Genomic DNA, 15,885 nt, shown 5'->3' with positions numbered 1-15,885 from the left:
CAGGCCCCAAGTTTCTTCAACCCGTCAATGCTCCTCTCAGCCTCCTCCATCTACTGCTACATGCGATTGGATCAGCCCCCCTATGACTTTGTTAAAAGTAAATTTTGATGCAGCAATGGTCAAGATTTGGAAGAAGGTGACGATTGACTTTGTGGCAAGCGGTGACAATTGGCTTTGGGGAGGTTATGATTGCTTAAGCTCGGCCTATTGTCTTAGCCTCTCCTTTTATTGTCGAATCCATCGCTCTTCGTTTATCTATGCTTAGAGATGCGTCTGCAAGTTGGCCTTCGATGATTTTTAGTGTAATTCTCAATAGTTGACCTATTCTTTAAAGTCAAAGAGTTTCAATGCCGATATCTGCTCTGTTGTTGATGATATTATATATCTTTCCTCTTTGTTTGTGGAGTGCAACTTCTGTTTCAACCATCGTGGTGCTCTCTTCCTCTTCTAAATTGAGTTTCCTTGTAATGATGCTTGGTTGAATAGTATTTTGCTAAGGGAGGATTCTACCGTGACTAATTCCCCTTTGGGTGTTTTCAATGAATGAATTATCTTCTACCAAAAAAAAAAAAAGGTTACAAAACTCGGGACTTGAAATTGATCTCAACCAATATCGATCTGGATTGATATCAAATTGTTTGAAATCGATCAATTTGGACCGGACGAACTTACCCTCTTTTTTTTTTTGTTATCTTTAGATTGTACCAATGGATGAGTATCAAATTGATCAAGACTTGGGATCAATCCCAACCGATAATTATAAATCAATTTCCCATGGCAACTGGTAAATCAGAGTGTGGCAGAGATCTACCTTAGACCTGTATTGACACTTATATAAGGCAAAGAGATGTGCCATTCTTCATTCATATATTGTATATCATCCTATTATTTATCATCTCTACTTTTTTTTAATACAAATTTCTCATCTCATTTGAAAATTCTAAAACAGAAATTGGAAGTCGATAGGTATTGATTGCAGGTCACCTCATGGTTTTCAAAAATTGATGATTGGCAAAAAAGGCTCAGTGGATTGAAATCCCCCTTCTAGGATGGGGATTGAATGAATGTCTCAGAGGACCTTCTTTGGCGTGGATTCCTTTTGTGTTTGAACTAGGATCCTGAATTTTAAAATCAATCTCTCCTTCCCTCTTCTTATCCAAAATAACTGAGATTGAAATCAGAATTGATTTCAATCGATTCGGTTTGAACTTGATTTGCTTAGTTCAAAACTTCTATGGTATTGATGAATGGTTGTATTTTTAATTTCACTCTGTTTCTTCTCTTCAATCCCATTTGTTTGGTGAATATAAGGATGTAGGAAAGGAAAAGTAATGGCCCCAACATGTAATGGGGTCAAAGAACAATAAAAGGAAAAGAAAGAAAAAAAAAGCATGGCAAGCAAATGAAATTTTATAAATTTTTTTTATTCTGCTATGTAGTAAAGTTCTGGATGCCACATGTCATAAAGTCATTTCTCTCAAAATTATATCCAAAATGGTAGTATTTCAAGAAGGTTGGGAGAAAATAATGACTTGTCACGTAGGCAGACGTGTTTCTTTAATTCATGTGGTTGATTGCTTTGTTTCTCACCCTCAAAACAACCAAACTACTAAATTTTTTTTTTTATTTTTTGAATTTTATGAAAATCCTATAATTATTGACCCTTATGGGTGTCAAACGATCGATCCAGTCTGGTTTTGGTCGAGTTGAATCGGTTTCAATATAACAATGTGGGAGACTAAAACCAAATTGTTAAGAAACTTTAGTTTTCGATAAGTTTTGATTTTGGTTTGATACGATTTTAGTTTATTTCGGTTTTTCATATTGGGTTAACACCAGTTTAGATTGGTTTTGTTTTCGAGCTTGAACTATAAAGAAATCTTACATTCATAATTTGTAGCGGAAATTTTTTTTTTTTTAAAACACTTAAATCATCTTCACCAAATCAAACAAGTAAACAAGTAGGAATATGCTACCAAAAAAAAAAAAAAAAAAAAAACAACAAAACAACTACCACTAGGAAGAGGAAGTTGATTTAATCTATTAATGTTATAAATTATAAGGGAAAGATAGATAATATTGAAATCAATAAATAAATAGAGTTTGTGGCGAAATCATTGTTACAAATTAAATCATTGTAAGGGAAAGATAATTATATTGAAACCAATTAATAACTAATTACAAGAAGAAAACTAATATTGAAATCAAAAAAATAATTTCACTATCAAATCATTCATTTAATTGTCTAATTAATTTTGTATAGTGAACAAGAAATCAATGGACGTATTGTTATAATTTATAAATCAATTTCCCTATTCATAACGTCATATTCATTGATTTGTTACAATTCCCCTTACAATAATAAATATTTTCACTAATATTGAAATCAAGGGATAATTAATTAAATGTTAATAACCTAATAATCAAGCCTAGCTGGCCTTATTGGGCCTTTTGGCTTGCATCGTGACAGTTGTTTATGTAATCTAATTGGCTCGGTCAACCTCTGGGCATCTACTAATCCGGCTAATTGAGCCTTGAACGTGCTATTGCACCATTAAATCCTTAAACATGTCTTAAATGTGCTTTAACCGGGTGGCTTGGTTGAGCATTAATCAAGTGGACTCTATCAGACTTGCCAGGCCGGGCTGAAATCTGACAACACTAGGAGTAATGATGATGATAGTGAGAGTAAAAGGGTATTTTAGGAATTACATCTAATAGATAAGTTTTAATGCTTTTTGATTGGTGGATGGAACCATACCACCATGTCACATTTCTTACAAAAATATTTTACTCATACCACATAACTGGTTGAGCACAGAAAACTTCTGTCCAAAAAAAGAAAGAAGCATGCAATTTTAAGGGTAAAATAGGAAGAAAAAAAAATGTATTATGTATTATTAACAATAGATTCTGAGACTTTTTGGTTCACCATTTATTCGGGTCTCTTCTATTTTATCTATTTTGTCCAAATCATCCTTATTAACCGGACTCTCCTTTTTATTTTTATATATATTTCTTCCTCACTTTACCCCTTCTTTTCCATTTCTGAGATGTCTTTCAGTTTCTTACTAACAATTGGTGACGGCATTCTCCCTAAATGATACAGTAACACTCCAGACCACATTGTGGTTACTTATCAATGAACTGATTTTTTAAGTTAAGTGTTCAAGTGAATCATTGGCTAAATGTCCAATATAAAAGAACCGTTCTATTTTGAGGTGGATAAGAATTTTATTGGAACAACAATTTCATTAGTTTATTCAAATATCTCGATGAGATATGAACTATGATTCGACCACGAGCCACTTTTTTAAAGAAAAGAAAAAGATATAGGCCACATGGCAGCTAAAACACAGTTCAAATTTGAAAAACAAAGAGACCCAAAGTCTAGTATATCAGGTCTTAATCCAATAACAATTGACCACGTGGAAAATAAAAAATTGAAAAATGGAAGAATCTAGACTACGTAGAAAGTCCATAGAAGTAGGAGTACCAAAGAAGTATAAATGGAGTAAACTATTGACTTTGAGTGGAAATCTAACACGTGTTTAAATCTAAACTATACTTCTTAGATATCCAACGGTGTTATTCCTTCTAAAGAATTCTGTTGGTCGACCCCCTTCCCACTCATACTTTTCTGGATACGTAATACGAAATTACCGCTAATTTGATTGTTATCAGAATCAGATTCTATCTAAGTAAGTAACAAACTTGACAGATAAATAGATTATCAGTTTAAATTAAAAGGAGTCTTTACTTCTTCAAAACCCTAGAGAGAGAGAGCAAACACATCACTCTAAGCAGCCATGGCTTCTCTTCCCTCTGCAACAATGCGATCACCGCCACGACCACCACCTCCTTCTCCTCGCCATTCTCCTCCTCCTGACAATGTAGTTGATGATGATGATAACTCTGATTACTTCAACTCCTTCCCACCTGGTTTCAGGTTTCGTCCTCTTGATCATGAGCTTATTGATTATTATCTGAAGAAAAAGGTTGCGAATCACCCACTACCCATGAATCAAATCCGAGAGGTTCAGCTTTACAAGCATAACCCTGAGGAGCTCGCTGGTATGTTTCTAATCTTATTGCATTAAAAAAGAAAAGTACATACTTTGAGAAGTACAAGTTCGGATCAGGTTCTCCTATGGTCCTGTGATGAACACATGGAATCCATGTGCTAATTGCACACCGTTAGAGTTCTCCTACAAAGAACTGATTTGCTCTTAAGTACACCATATCTCGATAATATCAAGAGTGGCCTTACCTAAATCCCGTAACACCACAACCCTTATGTTTAGTTGCCACCCTTGAATTTGGAACCCTGAATAGATGGCTGTGATAAGCCGGAGGAAGGTGAGGATGACGTGACACACGTTCTGTAATATAACTGATTCCTATAGATAATTTAATTCCTTTTATTTTTTCATGAGTTCCTTATATTTCTCTTTTAATTATTCAAAGTAGCAAGTATTGACTTTTATTTATTTATTTATTTATTTTTTTGTCTCAGCTTCGAATTGAAGACCTCTAGGAGATCTAATTTTGATTTTATAGCAATCTTGGATTATTTTTCTTCTTCTGCTGCTTCGAAGACCTTTAAGGGATTGAATTTTGATTTTCAATCAATCTTCATTGTTTTTTTCTTTCTTTATTGCTAATTTATATTTTTATTCCACTCGAAAAGAAAATCTCCATCTCTCTCTCTCTCTCTCTTTTCTTTAATAGAGGTAACAAAAGATTTCTATTATGTACATTCTGTTATGTTCTAATTCAGTATTACAACTAATTTCTTTTCTAAATCAGTTGTGAAATCTAAAATTATTTTTAAGTGAATTCATAATTATTAAGTGACTTCATAATTTTGGTCGTGATTGTCTTATATTTGTTAGTACTATTTGTATTATGGACATATATTTAATTTTTTTTTTGTTTATTTGATTGTTCTATAGAGAAATACCGACCATATGGAGAGAAAGAATGGTATTTTTTCACTCCTAGAGATCGGAAGTATAAAAATGGAAATAGACCAAATAGGGCAGCTGGAAATGGGTATTGGAAAGCAACTGGAGCAGACACATTAATAAAAAGTAATGGCCAACTTGTTGGCTATAGGAAGTCATTAGTTTTCTACGTTGGAAAGGCTCCCAAGGGTGACAAATCAGACTGGATTATGCATGAGTATCGGGTCAAAGAAAGTGGTACTTCTCGAATTAATAGAGGACCTAATGATATGAAGGTTATGTATCTCCCTATGTTTTTGTTATTTAATCCTTTTCTAAACAAACATTATTTTTTCACTATTATTTATTTATTTATTTATTATTTTTTTTGTAGTTGGATGACTGGGTCTTATGTAAGATATATAAGAAGCCAGAAAAGCCAGAAAAATCAAAAGAAGTTAATAATGCAGAAATTCAAGTTCAAGTGAATGAGGTTGAGGTTGAGGTTGAGGCTGAGGTTGATGCAGGGATAGGAGATAGTGATTATTCTGAAGTAGTTAATGATGAAGATTCTGGCTCTCTAAATACTCCTAATAGTTCCAATTACATGGGATTGATTAATCCAGTTCAAAATGAATATAGCATTCCTCAGCTGCCACCTTCGGAATCCTCTCATATGTTTGCTGCTGCTAATTATTCTTACAACTCTGGCAGCAATTTTGGTTATGGAGATGCAATCAGTTCAATTGAACCAATTTCTTTCCAGCCATCCATGGATTTCATGGAGAGTAACTATCAATCAAGTTCCTTTGCAACTGGGTATGCTTATGATGATTACAATTTGGGTTTCAAACAAGAGAATTCCTATTTGTTACCTCAGTATGATTTCTTCAACCAGAACTATTTGGATGCTTTCAACTTTCCTCTTGTTGATCCTATTGATGAGATTTTGTCAAATTCAACTATGATGCCACCAGTGGAAAATGACACAAGTGTGATGCCAACAGTAAAAATAGACTTGCCTCCAGTAAAAACAGACACAAGTTTGATACCTCCAGTAAAAAGAGACACAAGTGTGGTTCCACCAGTAAAAAAAGGACAAGTCTAAACAAGAATTCTGATAAGTGATGATGTAAATGTTAGCTGAATTTGTTCAAAATTTTTTTACAGTTTTATTTTTTATGGTAATGTAAAGACTTCATAGGCTTTTCATGAACTTTTTTTAGTTGTTTTCTTTTTTATGGTAAATACTTCCTATGCTTTTTTTAGTGTTTTTTTTTTAATTTGACTTTTACCACTTTTTGGTGATAAAGACTTACTATTGTTATATGACTTTTTCTTTGTGTTTTATGAGTTTCTTACAGGATTTACATTAATTGTTTGTTATTCTTAGAAATTAATATTTAGGAAACATGATCATATATGTTCTTGGTTTTATGTCTGATTTGATTTTATTTGATTTTTTGTTATTTTATGAGTTTCTTCCAGGAATTATATTAGTTGTTTGTTATTCTTAAAAGAATTATATTTATGAAGCATGATCATAAATGTTCTTGGTTTTATGTATGATTTTTTTTTAATTAAACCGATTAAAATGTCTAACTGTACTTGTGTAATTGACTTCTTTCCCATAATGCTATGTTCTATCCGCTTGCTAGCTTGTTGTTGCCCATCCGGCTCCTCCCTTGAAACAGTGATCGCCCAAGTCAGCCTATAGGTACTTAGGCAATAGACATGTGTCCAAGCGGTGATTCAACCGATGTACTTTTATTGATCAAAACAAAGGCGTCACACTGAGAGCCGTTGAATCACTGCTTGAACACATATGGATCGCTCACATAGCTATAGGTAAGACCTGGGCAATTACTGCTCTAACGAGGATCCTGATCTTGGGCGATGTCTCCCTAAATATTTAGAGTTTCATTGTTATATAAAAAATATCCTTATTGCTATTTTGCAGTAATGTTATTAGTTATTATTTAATGTACTATCCTCTCTCTCCATCTCTATGTTCATTGATGTAAAAAGATAAGACCATTCTCCATGCCATCATTGTGGGATATTTCCTCCTCATTGGTGTGGAGAACTCTCTCCAGCATGTGTGACTAGTGTACGATATACTGCACGAAACAGAAGATTCTACCATATGATTAAGAAGATGAAGAAAAACTCGTATTAGAGAACGGCTCAGGCATCTTGGAGAGAGAGAGAGAGAGAGAGAGAGAGAGAGAGAGAGAGAGAGAGAGAGAGCTGTTGATATGAATCGGAAACGAAGGGTTTGTAGAAGTGGGGTTTTCTCCTCTGCTCGAGACCATCAATCCCCATTCTCTGATTTTCTCTGTCTTCCTTCCAAAGGAATATGTGCTGTGCCAATGTATTCCAGGTCTTCCGACTGTTGATGTATCGAATAATACTTTGAAGGTGGGATCCACCGACTTGTATTATAATTATAAACCTGCAAATCCAAGCGGGAGATAGGGATTGGAAAGCAAATGATTCGTTGAAGTGAGATCAAGCATGTTCAACACCTAGAACTGGGAAAAGGAAAGGGGAGGGGAGGGGACGCTGGGGTGTGAACCTTTGCTATAGGGGTATATATCAAGAAATCAAGATTAGAATCGAGCATCACGATGGCGATCAACCCGTGGCCAATCTAGCTTGTTTGAATATTTAATGTGATCGGGATTTGGCATCGATATTTATGCTTGGGTTCTCTCCCTAAGGTACGTGTCTCCTTTTCCAATTCTAGGTATTTGATTTTTTTTGTGTTCTATAAATTTCTTGTGTTGGATTTTGATTTTTTTGTGTTCTGTTTTTTGCTCCAACCGTGTCTGACCCTCCATCTCTTGGGAGATTAGGCCCCCCAGATTCTTCATTATCTACTGTTGGCAATGGGGCTGGTTCATTTGCCTCGTTTGTTAATGCTCTATCCGTTCGTCATGTGGCGGTATCGGTTAAGAATCCATCCTCTCATCTTGGATCATTGGTAATTTTTTTTTTTAATGATGAAGTGGAACGATCCGAATTTTGATTCCAATATTCGTTGATTGCCAAGTGTTCTTATGTAAGACCATCAATATTCGATGTTAAAAGCTTCTTGCAATCGAATTTCCACCTGAACGCTGATGTGGGTGTGACTAGTCTAGATCAACGACACATTTTGCTCAGATTCTTAGATCGCATGGATTTTGTTAAGGTTTGGCTAAAAGAACATATTTCCATAAAGCATTTTTCGTTTCGATTAGTCAAGTGGTCTAGAAACTTCAAGGTTAGATCTGAAACTCCGGTAGTGTCACCACAAAGCAAAATGTCAGATTGAATAAATTCGTATTCAATGTTGAAACTCCGGAGTTATGGAAGCACTCCCATTTTGCTTTGTGGTGATATGTCTCTATCTGGCTCCTCCGGACACTCCAATTTGGAATGACAATTGAATTGTTGTAACATGTTAGGGTCTATTGGCCCAAATAGTGTTAAAACCCTCATTCATTAATGAATATTCTTTTTTGGAATATTAGGGGAATTGAAAATAAGCCGTCATGTAGGCATCTAAAATCTATTATTTTGTCTTCCAAAATTGATATGGTTGCTATTGCTGAGCCTAAAATTTCCTTCTTGAAAGCATAGTCTATCAAGAAGAAAATTGGGATACATGACTGTACTTCTGATGGTGTGGAGAGTGGAGATAGAATTTGGGTTTTTTGGAAATATCATATCCAGATTCAGGTTATAGAGGAACATACTCAATGAAACTTGGTATTTCTTTCTCACTTCTAAGTTTGTGTTCTTTGGTTGAAAGACGATCATTATGGGAAAAACTAATTCATTTGTTGCAATCCGCAGTTTGCGAGGGCTTTGATGTAATTTTTTCCCCATCTGAAAAAGCATGAAGAAGGTCAACTTGTTCGCAGTCGATGGAAGAGTTTGGAAAATTTGTGGTTGATGTTCATTTGATTGATGCAGGTTATAATAGTAATCCCTTTACATGGGCCAATAATTAAGGGGGAAATAGTCTTCTAATGGATCGCTTTGATCGGATTTTTTATAATAATTTTTTGACAACCTAGTTTCAGATTTCTCGAGTGCATCATCTTAATCGAACATGTTCTGACCATGCCCATTATGGTTAGAGTTTTCGTCTTTCATTGCCCCTATAGTTTCTTCCTTTAAATTTCAACAAATGTGGATTTTTTCCCCTAATTTTAATAGTTTTGTGCAAGAGGTTTGGGCATATTCTATGATTGGTTTGTCTCTTTTTGTTCTTTGCTTGAAGCTAAAAGTTCTTCATATCAAGCTCAAGGTTTGGAATAAAAATGTGTTTAAAAATATTCATCAAAATGTTGGAAATGCCGAGGATGATGCTAGTCAAGCTAAGGTGGACTATGATTTAAATCCTTCAAATGCCATGAAACTTGTTCTTCAAAGTGTTCGTAATCACCTCCAATGTACTCTGCTTCGAGAGGAAATTATTTGGAGGCGAAACAATAACCCATACTTTATTGGTGGGTACAACTGCTTTTAAGGTTTGAGATTTTTTTAGAAGAACAATAGACATTTATGTTATTCAAACTAACGTTCTCAGTACTAGAATTCTTTATTGGTAATCCCTTACCAGTGTCAAAGGTATTTGTGAATACATCACTGGTCTATTACTAACATTTATTGTTTCGGACTTATGACGGGAAAGAAATAACAAAAGATATAGTGAAGGCTCCTATGTTGCAACTACCATAATTGAGAGAATCAAAGATCGGATTCGTGAACTCATTTTCCCTACAGAATTTTCTAAATCCCTTTCTCTTTCAGATAATCTTATATTGCAGGTCTTTAAGTTAAACCCACCAATTAGTAGGGTTAAAGCTCCAATTCCTAATTATTATTGCCCTCCCTTTTATTCTGTTAAACTGAATGTGGAATGTGCAAGTAAGGGGAATTCGAGTATTAGTGGTGGGGGAGACATTATTAGAAACAACAACCGGTTTTTCCAATTTTTATATGGTGTGTAATTCAGTGGCGGAGATGAGCCCTTAGAGATGGGTTTGTATTGTGTAAAGATTTAGGCCTCTCTGACTATTATATTAATTCTAACTCCTCCTTGATTGTGAGACTTATTTCTTAAAGATCACGTATCTTGTGGATCTACTGGTATTGGTTTAAGGAAGCAATTAACCTTTGCGATTCCCTGAGAGCTCATATCTCCTTTTCATTTCAAGAAAGCAATCGCGCAGCTGATTTAGCTAACTTTGCATGGGAATCTACTATAAATTCGGTTTTCCATGGTGATAATTATCTCCCATCTAATATTAATTATATCATTCAGGAGGATAAAGCGAGATTACCAATCTTTAGAATGTAATCTTTCCTCTTTTGCAGGTTTTTCTTTTGGGTTTCTTTATTATTCTGTTTCTCTTATTTAAAAAAATTTAGGGGGCTTCCTGGGTCCCAGATAATATTCGGGTAAAAAAAATGTGCATTCCTTATCTTTCTTTATTTCTTAGAGAGAAAGAGAGAAAACGTGTAAGGGAACAGTTCTCCTTCACCCATAGTCAATGAATTCTCAGAAAACGTGTAGGGGAACAGTTCTCCTTCACCCATAGTCAATGAATTCTCCCTTGACTGAGGTTGAAAAGTGTGCCTTAAGAATAATAAGGAGGCTTCAACAGACATTAATGATCTTAGATGGATGTACTTTACATGCACCTACCATGTAGGAAAATTTTCTCTGAACATATATGTCTGCGAGAAGCTAGATCGAATCTTGTTGCCCTTTCCACGAGACGTTAAGTTCTGGTCATAGGTATTCTTTTTCTTCATAACATTTATGCAAGAACAAAGATAAATGCGTGAACATAAATCAAACTCTTCTATCTAGATCTTTATTTCTAATCCCTCAGAAGAGTTTCAAAATTGCCAAACCAGATTGGGAATTGCCCAATTGCTCGATTTTTGACAAGTCGATACTGCTGCTTATTGGATAAAATTTTTAATTCAAATTGATTGTTTCCATCACTGATTATACCACCCTGGACAACCACTATGTCTATGTTGCCTCCCGTAGAAAGTATGTATCTACGTAATAACAGAACGACTCCTCTTTGAAAAGTAAAGAGTAAACAAAAAAAGGGGGAGGAGTCAGCTGCTCTTCATTGGATTCCATATTAATCTCGTAAGAGCTAATTCTTCGAAATGAATATTGAAATTAAGGTGGAAAAAAATATTCCTTTATCTTGATCCCTTTTCCTTTCGAAATAGGAACAGGAAAATTCTTGAAATAGTTGTTCGATTGAAAAGTATTATTTGTAATAATCAAATATACAATTTTTTTTTTCTTATCATTTCATTTCTTTCTATTTTTCTAATTTTTTTTTTAATTTTCTTGGCTACCAAACACAGCCTTATTCTTTTTTCTTTTCATTTCTTTTCTTCCGTTCTCTTGATTACCGAACACAGCCTAACAAGAGTCTTCCAGAATCCAGACTCCTCGATTAAAAACTCGAATAAAAGATCCGTTACCCGACGTGGGCAGTTTCCACCCTCACAAGTCAGTGTGCTTTCCTCAGTTACTCTCTTCCAATTGAACGATTTGGTGATATGTGAACGCCCGCCTACACTCTCTCTTTTTTAACATTTAAGCGAAACTCTGCAACTTGAATCCATTTCTGCTGAAAAGATCAATCTCTCAACGATAAGTCTTCCTGATCCTTCGAATTCAGAGAGAGATTGATGGCTGCGTTTTCAATGGGAGCTCTCGTGCCATCAGTGAAGTCGGAGGCAAAACCGTCGTCAGCGGTTACAGGGTTTTCGGAGGCAGTTGATGAAGCTGCAGAATTAGGAGAAGGTGAAGGAGATCCAACATCAACTGCAGCAGCGACGACGGCGGAGATGGGTGTGGCTGAGCTCGATAAAGATTTCCTATGTCCGATATGTATGCAGATCATGAAAGACGCTTTCCTTACGGCTTGTGGTCACAGCTTCTGCTATATGTGTATTATCACTCATCTCCATAACAAGAGTGATTGTCCTTGTTGCGGCCACAGCCTCAACAACAACCAGCTCTTCCCAAATTTTGTCCTCAACAAGGTTTTATACCTTTTCCCCCTTATTTTTCGGCTCCTTTCATTTGCTCCTTCTTATTTCTTTCAATTTTATTATACTTTTTCAGACTATTTAACTTTTTTTTGTTCCCTTCAATTTCTCTGCCCCTGGAGGAGGCCATCTCTATGTGCACGTTCTATACGAATTCCTTATTTATTCCGTTGAATTTATTGTTTGATTTCAATTGTTGTTCTTGTCAAGTAAATTTTTCATTGGATGGGATTCCAGAAAATTTCCTTTACAATTTGGCCAAACTTTAGATCAGAAACTTGATGCTGAGAATTTTGAACATTTGGATTCTTTTTAGGTTTTATTATCAGCTTTTGGGTTAGCACCAATGTATGGAGTATCTACCAAAAAAAAAAAAAAAAAAAAAAAAAAAAAAAAAAATTGTATGGAGTGACGGTGGTATGTTGAAAATCAGTCAATACTAAGCAACATCAAGTGTGTGGGATTGATGGAAAGGGTCGAATTGGGACTTTAACCAATTGGGGTCGTAACACTCCACCGTTCCATGTCTCCAGTGGCTACCCTTGCTGGGAGTCCCTCTGGTCCAGTTGCTGCCCCTTCTGATTTTCGATATCCAGCCATTGTGTGGCTTGGATACCAACATCGCAAGGAACCGACCATTAAGGCAAAAAACCGAGGATTGATAGATGTCTATTGACTAGGTCGTTAAACTATTATGTTTGTCAGAATTATGGTTGTGGAAAATATATGAACTGCAAAAATTCCAAGGAATACAAAATGCCTTACTAATGGGCCTGAAGAGAGAACAAAAAAGATCTTTACAAAGATCCACATATTTCTGTACATTTCAAAAAGAATTTCAGCAAACTCAAAAACAACCGATAGATGAGGAAAGTAAATAATATTCTCAAACTCCACCACCAAGTTTCCAGCAGGGCTTTGAAACTTCATGTTTAACATGTAACATTCTTGATCAGTTCAGAAGTATTCTGATGAAATTTTTGGATTTTTTTTTGGTTTATAGTACAAGGAATAAAAAGAAATCCCAGATTCTGATATAGAGAATAGATGTACATGTTCAACACTATAAAGAGTATGGGTCCCATTTGTTCTCTGCTACATGTATGGACCACCTGTGTGGATCTCCGTCACTTGGGAGATGGAAACTTTTGTGGAAGGTTATCTTTTCCCTGCCTCAGTCCTTTTAGTTGTTGAAAATTCATTGGTCAATAGGGGTTCAAGTTTGTTTTGACAAAATGCAATCAAGAATTCAAATAATTAATACTTTCTATTGCACTCTTTAAAGTGATTGGTGGTTTGTGTGGTACTAAGTTTTATCCAGAACTTCAACTTCAGTTTTCATTGGATCCTGTTGGTAGTTTCATCAGTGCATATATTGGCTATGTTAACTATATTCTTTTTTGTCATAACCAAGATGCATTTTGTACTAGGCATGGAGACTATGTACTTGTTGAACTCTCTTTATCTGCTTATCAAGCACAACTAGTATCTTGAATACTTTGACATCCACCTTATTTCTCTGTACCCCATGTGTAGCTATTGAAGAAGACTTCTGGTCGTCAAATATCAAAAACCACGTCTCCTGTGGAGCATCTTCGTCGGGCAGTACAACAGGTCATTTACTGCTTCTGAGCCTGGAACATTTTGAAAGAGACTTGTAAGCTCTATGTCTTCAGTTGGTTATGAATACTGCTGGTTGTTATGCACTTACGCTTTTGCTAGAAATATGTTCTAGTGCTCGCTTCGTGCTGTAAATTGCATGGAACCCTGGTGAAACTATAGCTGTAACAATGCTACTTAACTCTTGATTCTGACTGAGCAGAACTCTTAACTTCTTCCATTACCCATCCTTGATGGGCACTATTGACATTAGATGTTCAGGAAGATCTTAATTAAGTAGTACGTTAGTATAAAGAATGGAAATCACCCTTGATGAATTTGTGGCTTACTGGCTACTTCCTCTATGAGTTGCTTGGACCCTACTGCTAAAAAATGTTTGTTTTGGGCATGTATAAGTAGTGTTTAATTTATTTCTTATGCTGTGCTGGTATTTAACAGTAGCTGTCCACATTTATCCAATGAAATCTGAATTTTACCTTTTGTTTATCGTGCTTTAATATTATTTTGCTATTGTTGCTGGAAAACAATTTCTCCAAGAAAAGATGAAAGGCACACTGATGTGATTAATTTCTATGTTTATGAAGCAGTTAAATTATTGTTTAATTATTGTAATAGTATAAGTTGTTATTTTAATGTAAAATCCTAAAAGAGTATCTTGTTGTAAAAATGCCTTTGCAATAGAACAATTGTTAATTTATGCTCTTGATTATTGTCCTGAGGCTTTATTCTCTCTTTGCATTTTTCTCATATGTGGCTGTTTTCAGGTCAACTAGTTCCCTGTCAAAACAATACTATCCTATGGCTTTAGCACAATAGAATATGAAGCTTCACAATATTTTTATTGGGTTTATTACGTTGAAGACTACATCAAAATTGAATAGGAAGTAGAAGCTCTCTTTTTTCTTGACGTTTCGCTTTTTACCACTGGCATGCTAAGAATCCAATGCTAGTGATGACTCACTGATGAGAATTATTTTCTATTAAGGTTTCCCAGAAATATTTGGAGAGCCTTGTTTCTGTGGGATATTGTCTGCAGATCATAAATCCAGTGAAGAACTGTGACGTTTTGTGAAGGTTTGAGTTATGCAAGGAATTTGATTGGATGGCCAGAAAGGATTGGGGAGAAGATATGAAGATGTGGTACAGAAAGGTTTTTTTTTTTTGGTCTTGCGTAAAATTTTAATGGGATTGATCAATTTGTCTTGGTCTTGTATGAAATAACCAGTCTAAGGTTGGCTAAGTGCCTGTCAGGTTTAGTTTTGGCTGAGCTTTGTAGTTTAGGCTACTGGGTAGATCAATGACGCTCTAGTAGTATACTTAACATTTAAGAAATTATATGGCGAAGCGCTTGTCAGATTTGGTTTTGGCTGAGGTTTGTAGCTTAGGTTACTGGGTAAATCAATGAAGCTCCAGAGTATACTTGTCATTTAAGAAATTATATTATTCAGTATGATGTTCTGCATAATTCAGATTCTGCTTACTGGGTTGTCTATTGTCTCCAGAATATACAAGGTTCCAATGGATTTATCTCAACCACAAGCTTGTGGCAAAATCTGAGCAGAAAAAACAACTTTTTGTTTGTATTAAATGTCTCAATACTAATTGAGAGCTGAGAGCTCCATAATACACTCCTAATAAGACAAGGTCCATCCTCCTGCGGAGACTAGCCTAGACCCAATATATTAAATCTAAACCAAATAAATCAAATGCAAATATATGATAGAAGTTACTTGACCACACTGAAGGCTGGACCAGAAAATACATTATAGAAATATCCTGAAGCACTTAACTGAAGAGCTTGTGAAGTCTTAAAGTTGTTTCAGCATGAACTTAGCAAGGTTTCAAAAAGTGTAATGGGGGATCAAATGGCCAGTGCTGATTTCTATCCGAATCAGATGGAAACGGAGCAGAATCAGCGGGGATTGGCCTGATCAATCGTGGCCGAAGAGCCGATTTGACCGATCTGATTTTGAAACCATGGAACTCAGTGAAAGTTTATTTCTGATTCATTTCACACTTATTTCCCACGCGAGTTGGTGTAAAACACACCCATAGTTAAACAACAGATCAAAGGGGAAAGACACTGACAAGTGTTGATTCTGTTTGTTAATATAATGCTTGTGGTCTACTCATGGTCTTAGTGGGTGCCTTTTCCTTTGTCATCTTCAACATTTATATGGGAAATTTTCTAAAATTAAGTGATAAGAAAATTTTTTTTTTTTGGGGGGGGGGG

General features: G+C 35.4%; 2 protein-coding genes across 2 annotated transcripts in view; both read left to right on the top strand.

Annotated features, from left to right (window-relative positions):
• The first annotated feature begins 3,809 nt into the window (after positions 1-3,809).
• On the top strand, positions 3,810-6,054 carry LOC122059129 (NAC domain-containing protein 2-like). The gene is made up of 3 exons (XM_042621820.1): positions 3,810-4,074; positions 4,956-5,242; positions 5,341-6,054. Exons 1-3 carry the CDS (start codon positions 3,810-3,812, stop codon positions 6,052-6,054), a joined length of 1,266 nt encoding a protein of 421 aa, XP_042477754.1.
• Positions 6,055-11,400: 5,346 nt separating this feature from the next.
• The window catches only part of LOC122059607 (E3 ubiquitin-protein ligase COP1-like), a 17,064-nt gene continuing 12,579 nt past the window's right edge, over positions 11,401-15,885 (top strand). The window contains exons 1-2 of the mRNA XM_042622493.1: positions 11,401-12,026; positions 13,569-13,646. Coding sequence (XP_042478427.1) covers positions 11,670-12,026; positions 13,569-13,646 — 435 coding nt within the window. The 5' untranslated portion in view covers positions 11,401-11,669. The remainder of the gene's footprint in view (positions 12,027-13,568; positions 13,647-15,885) is intronic.

Source organism: Macadamia integrifolia, chromosome 13, assembly GCF_013358625.1.
Source record: "Macadamia integrifolia cultivar HAES 741 chromosome 13, SCU_Mint_v3, whole genome shotgun sequence".
Classification (NCBI taxonomy): domain Eukaryota; kingdom Viridiplantae; phylum Streptophyta; class Magnoliopsida; order Proteales; family Proteaceae; genus Macadamia; species Macadamia integrifolia.
This window is presented reverse-complemented; position numbering and strand designations above follow the sequence as displayed.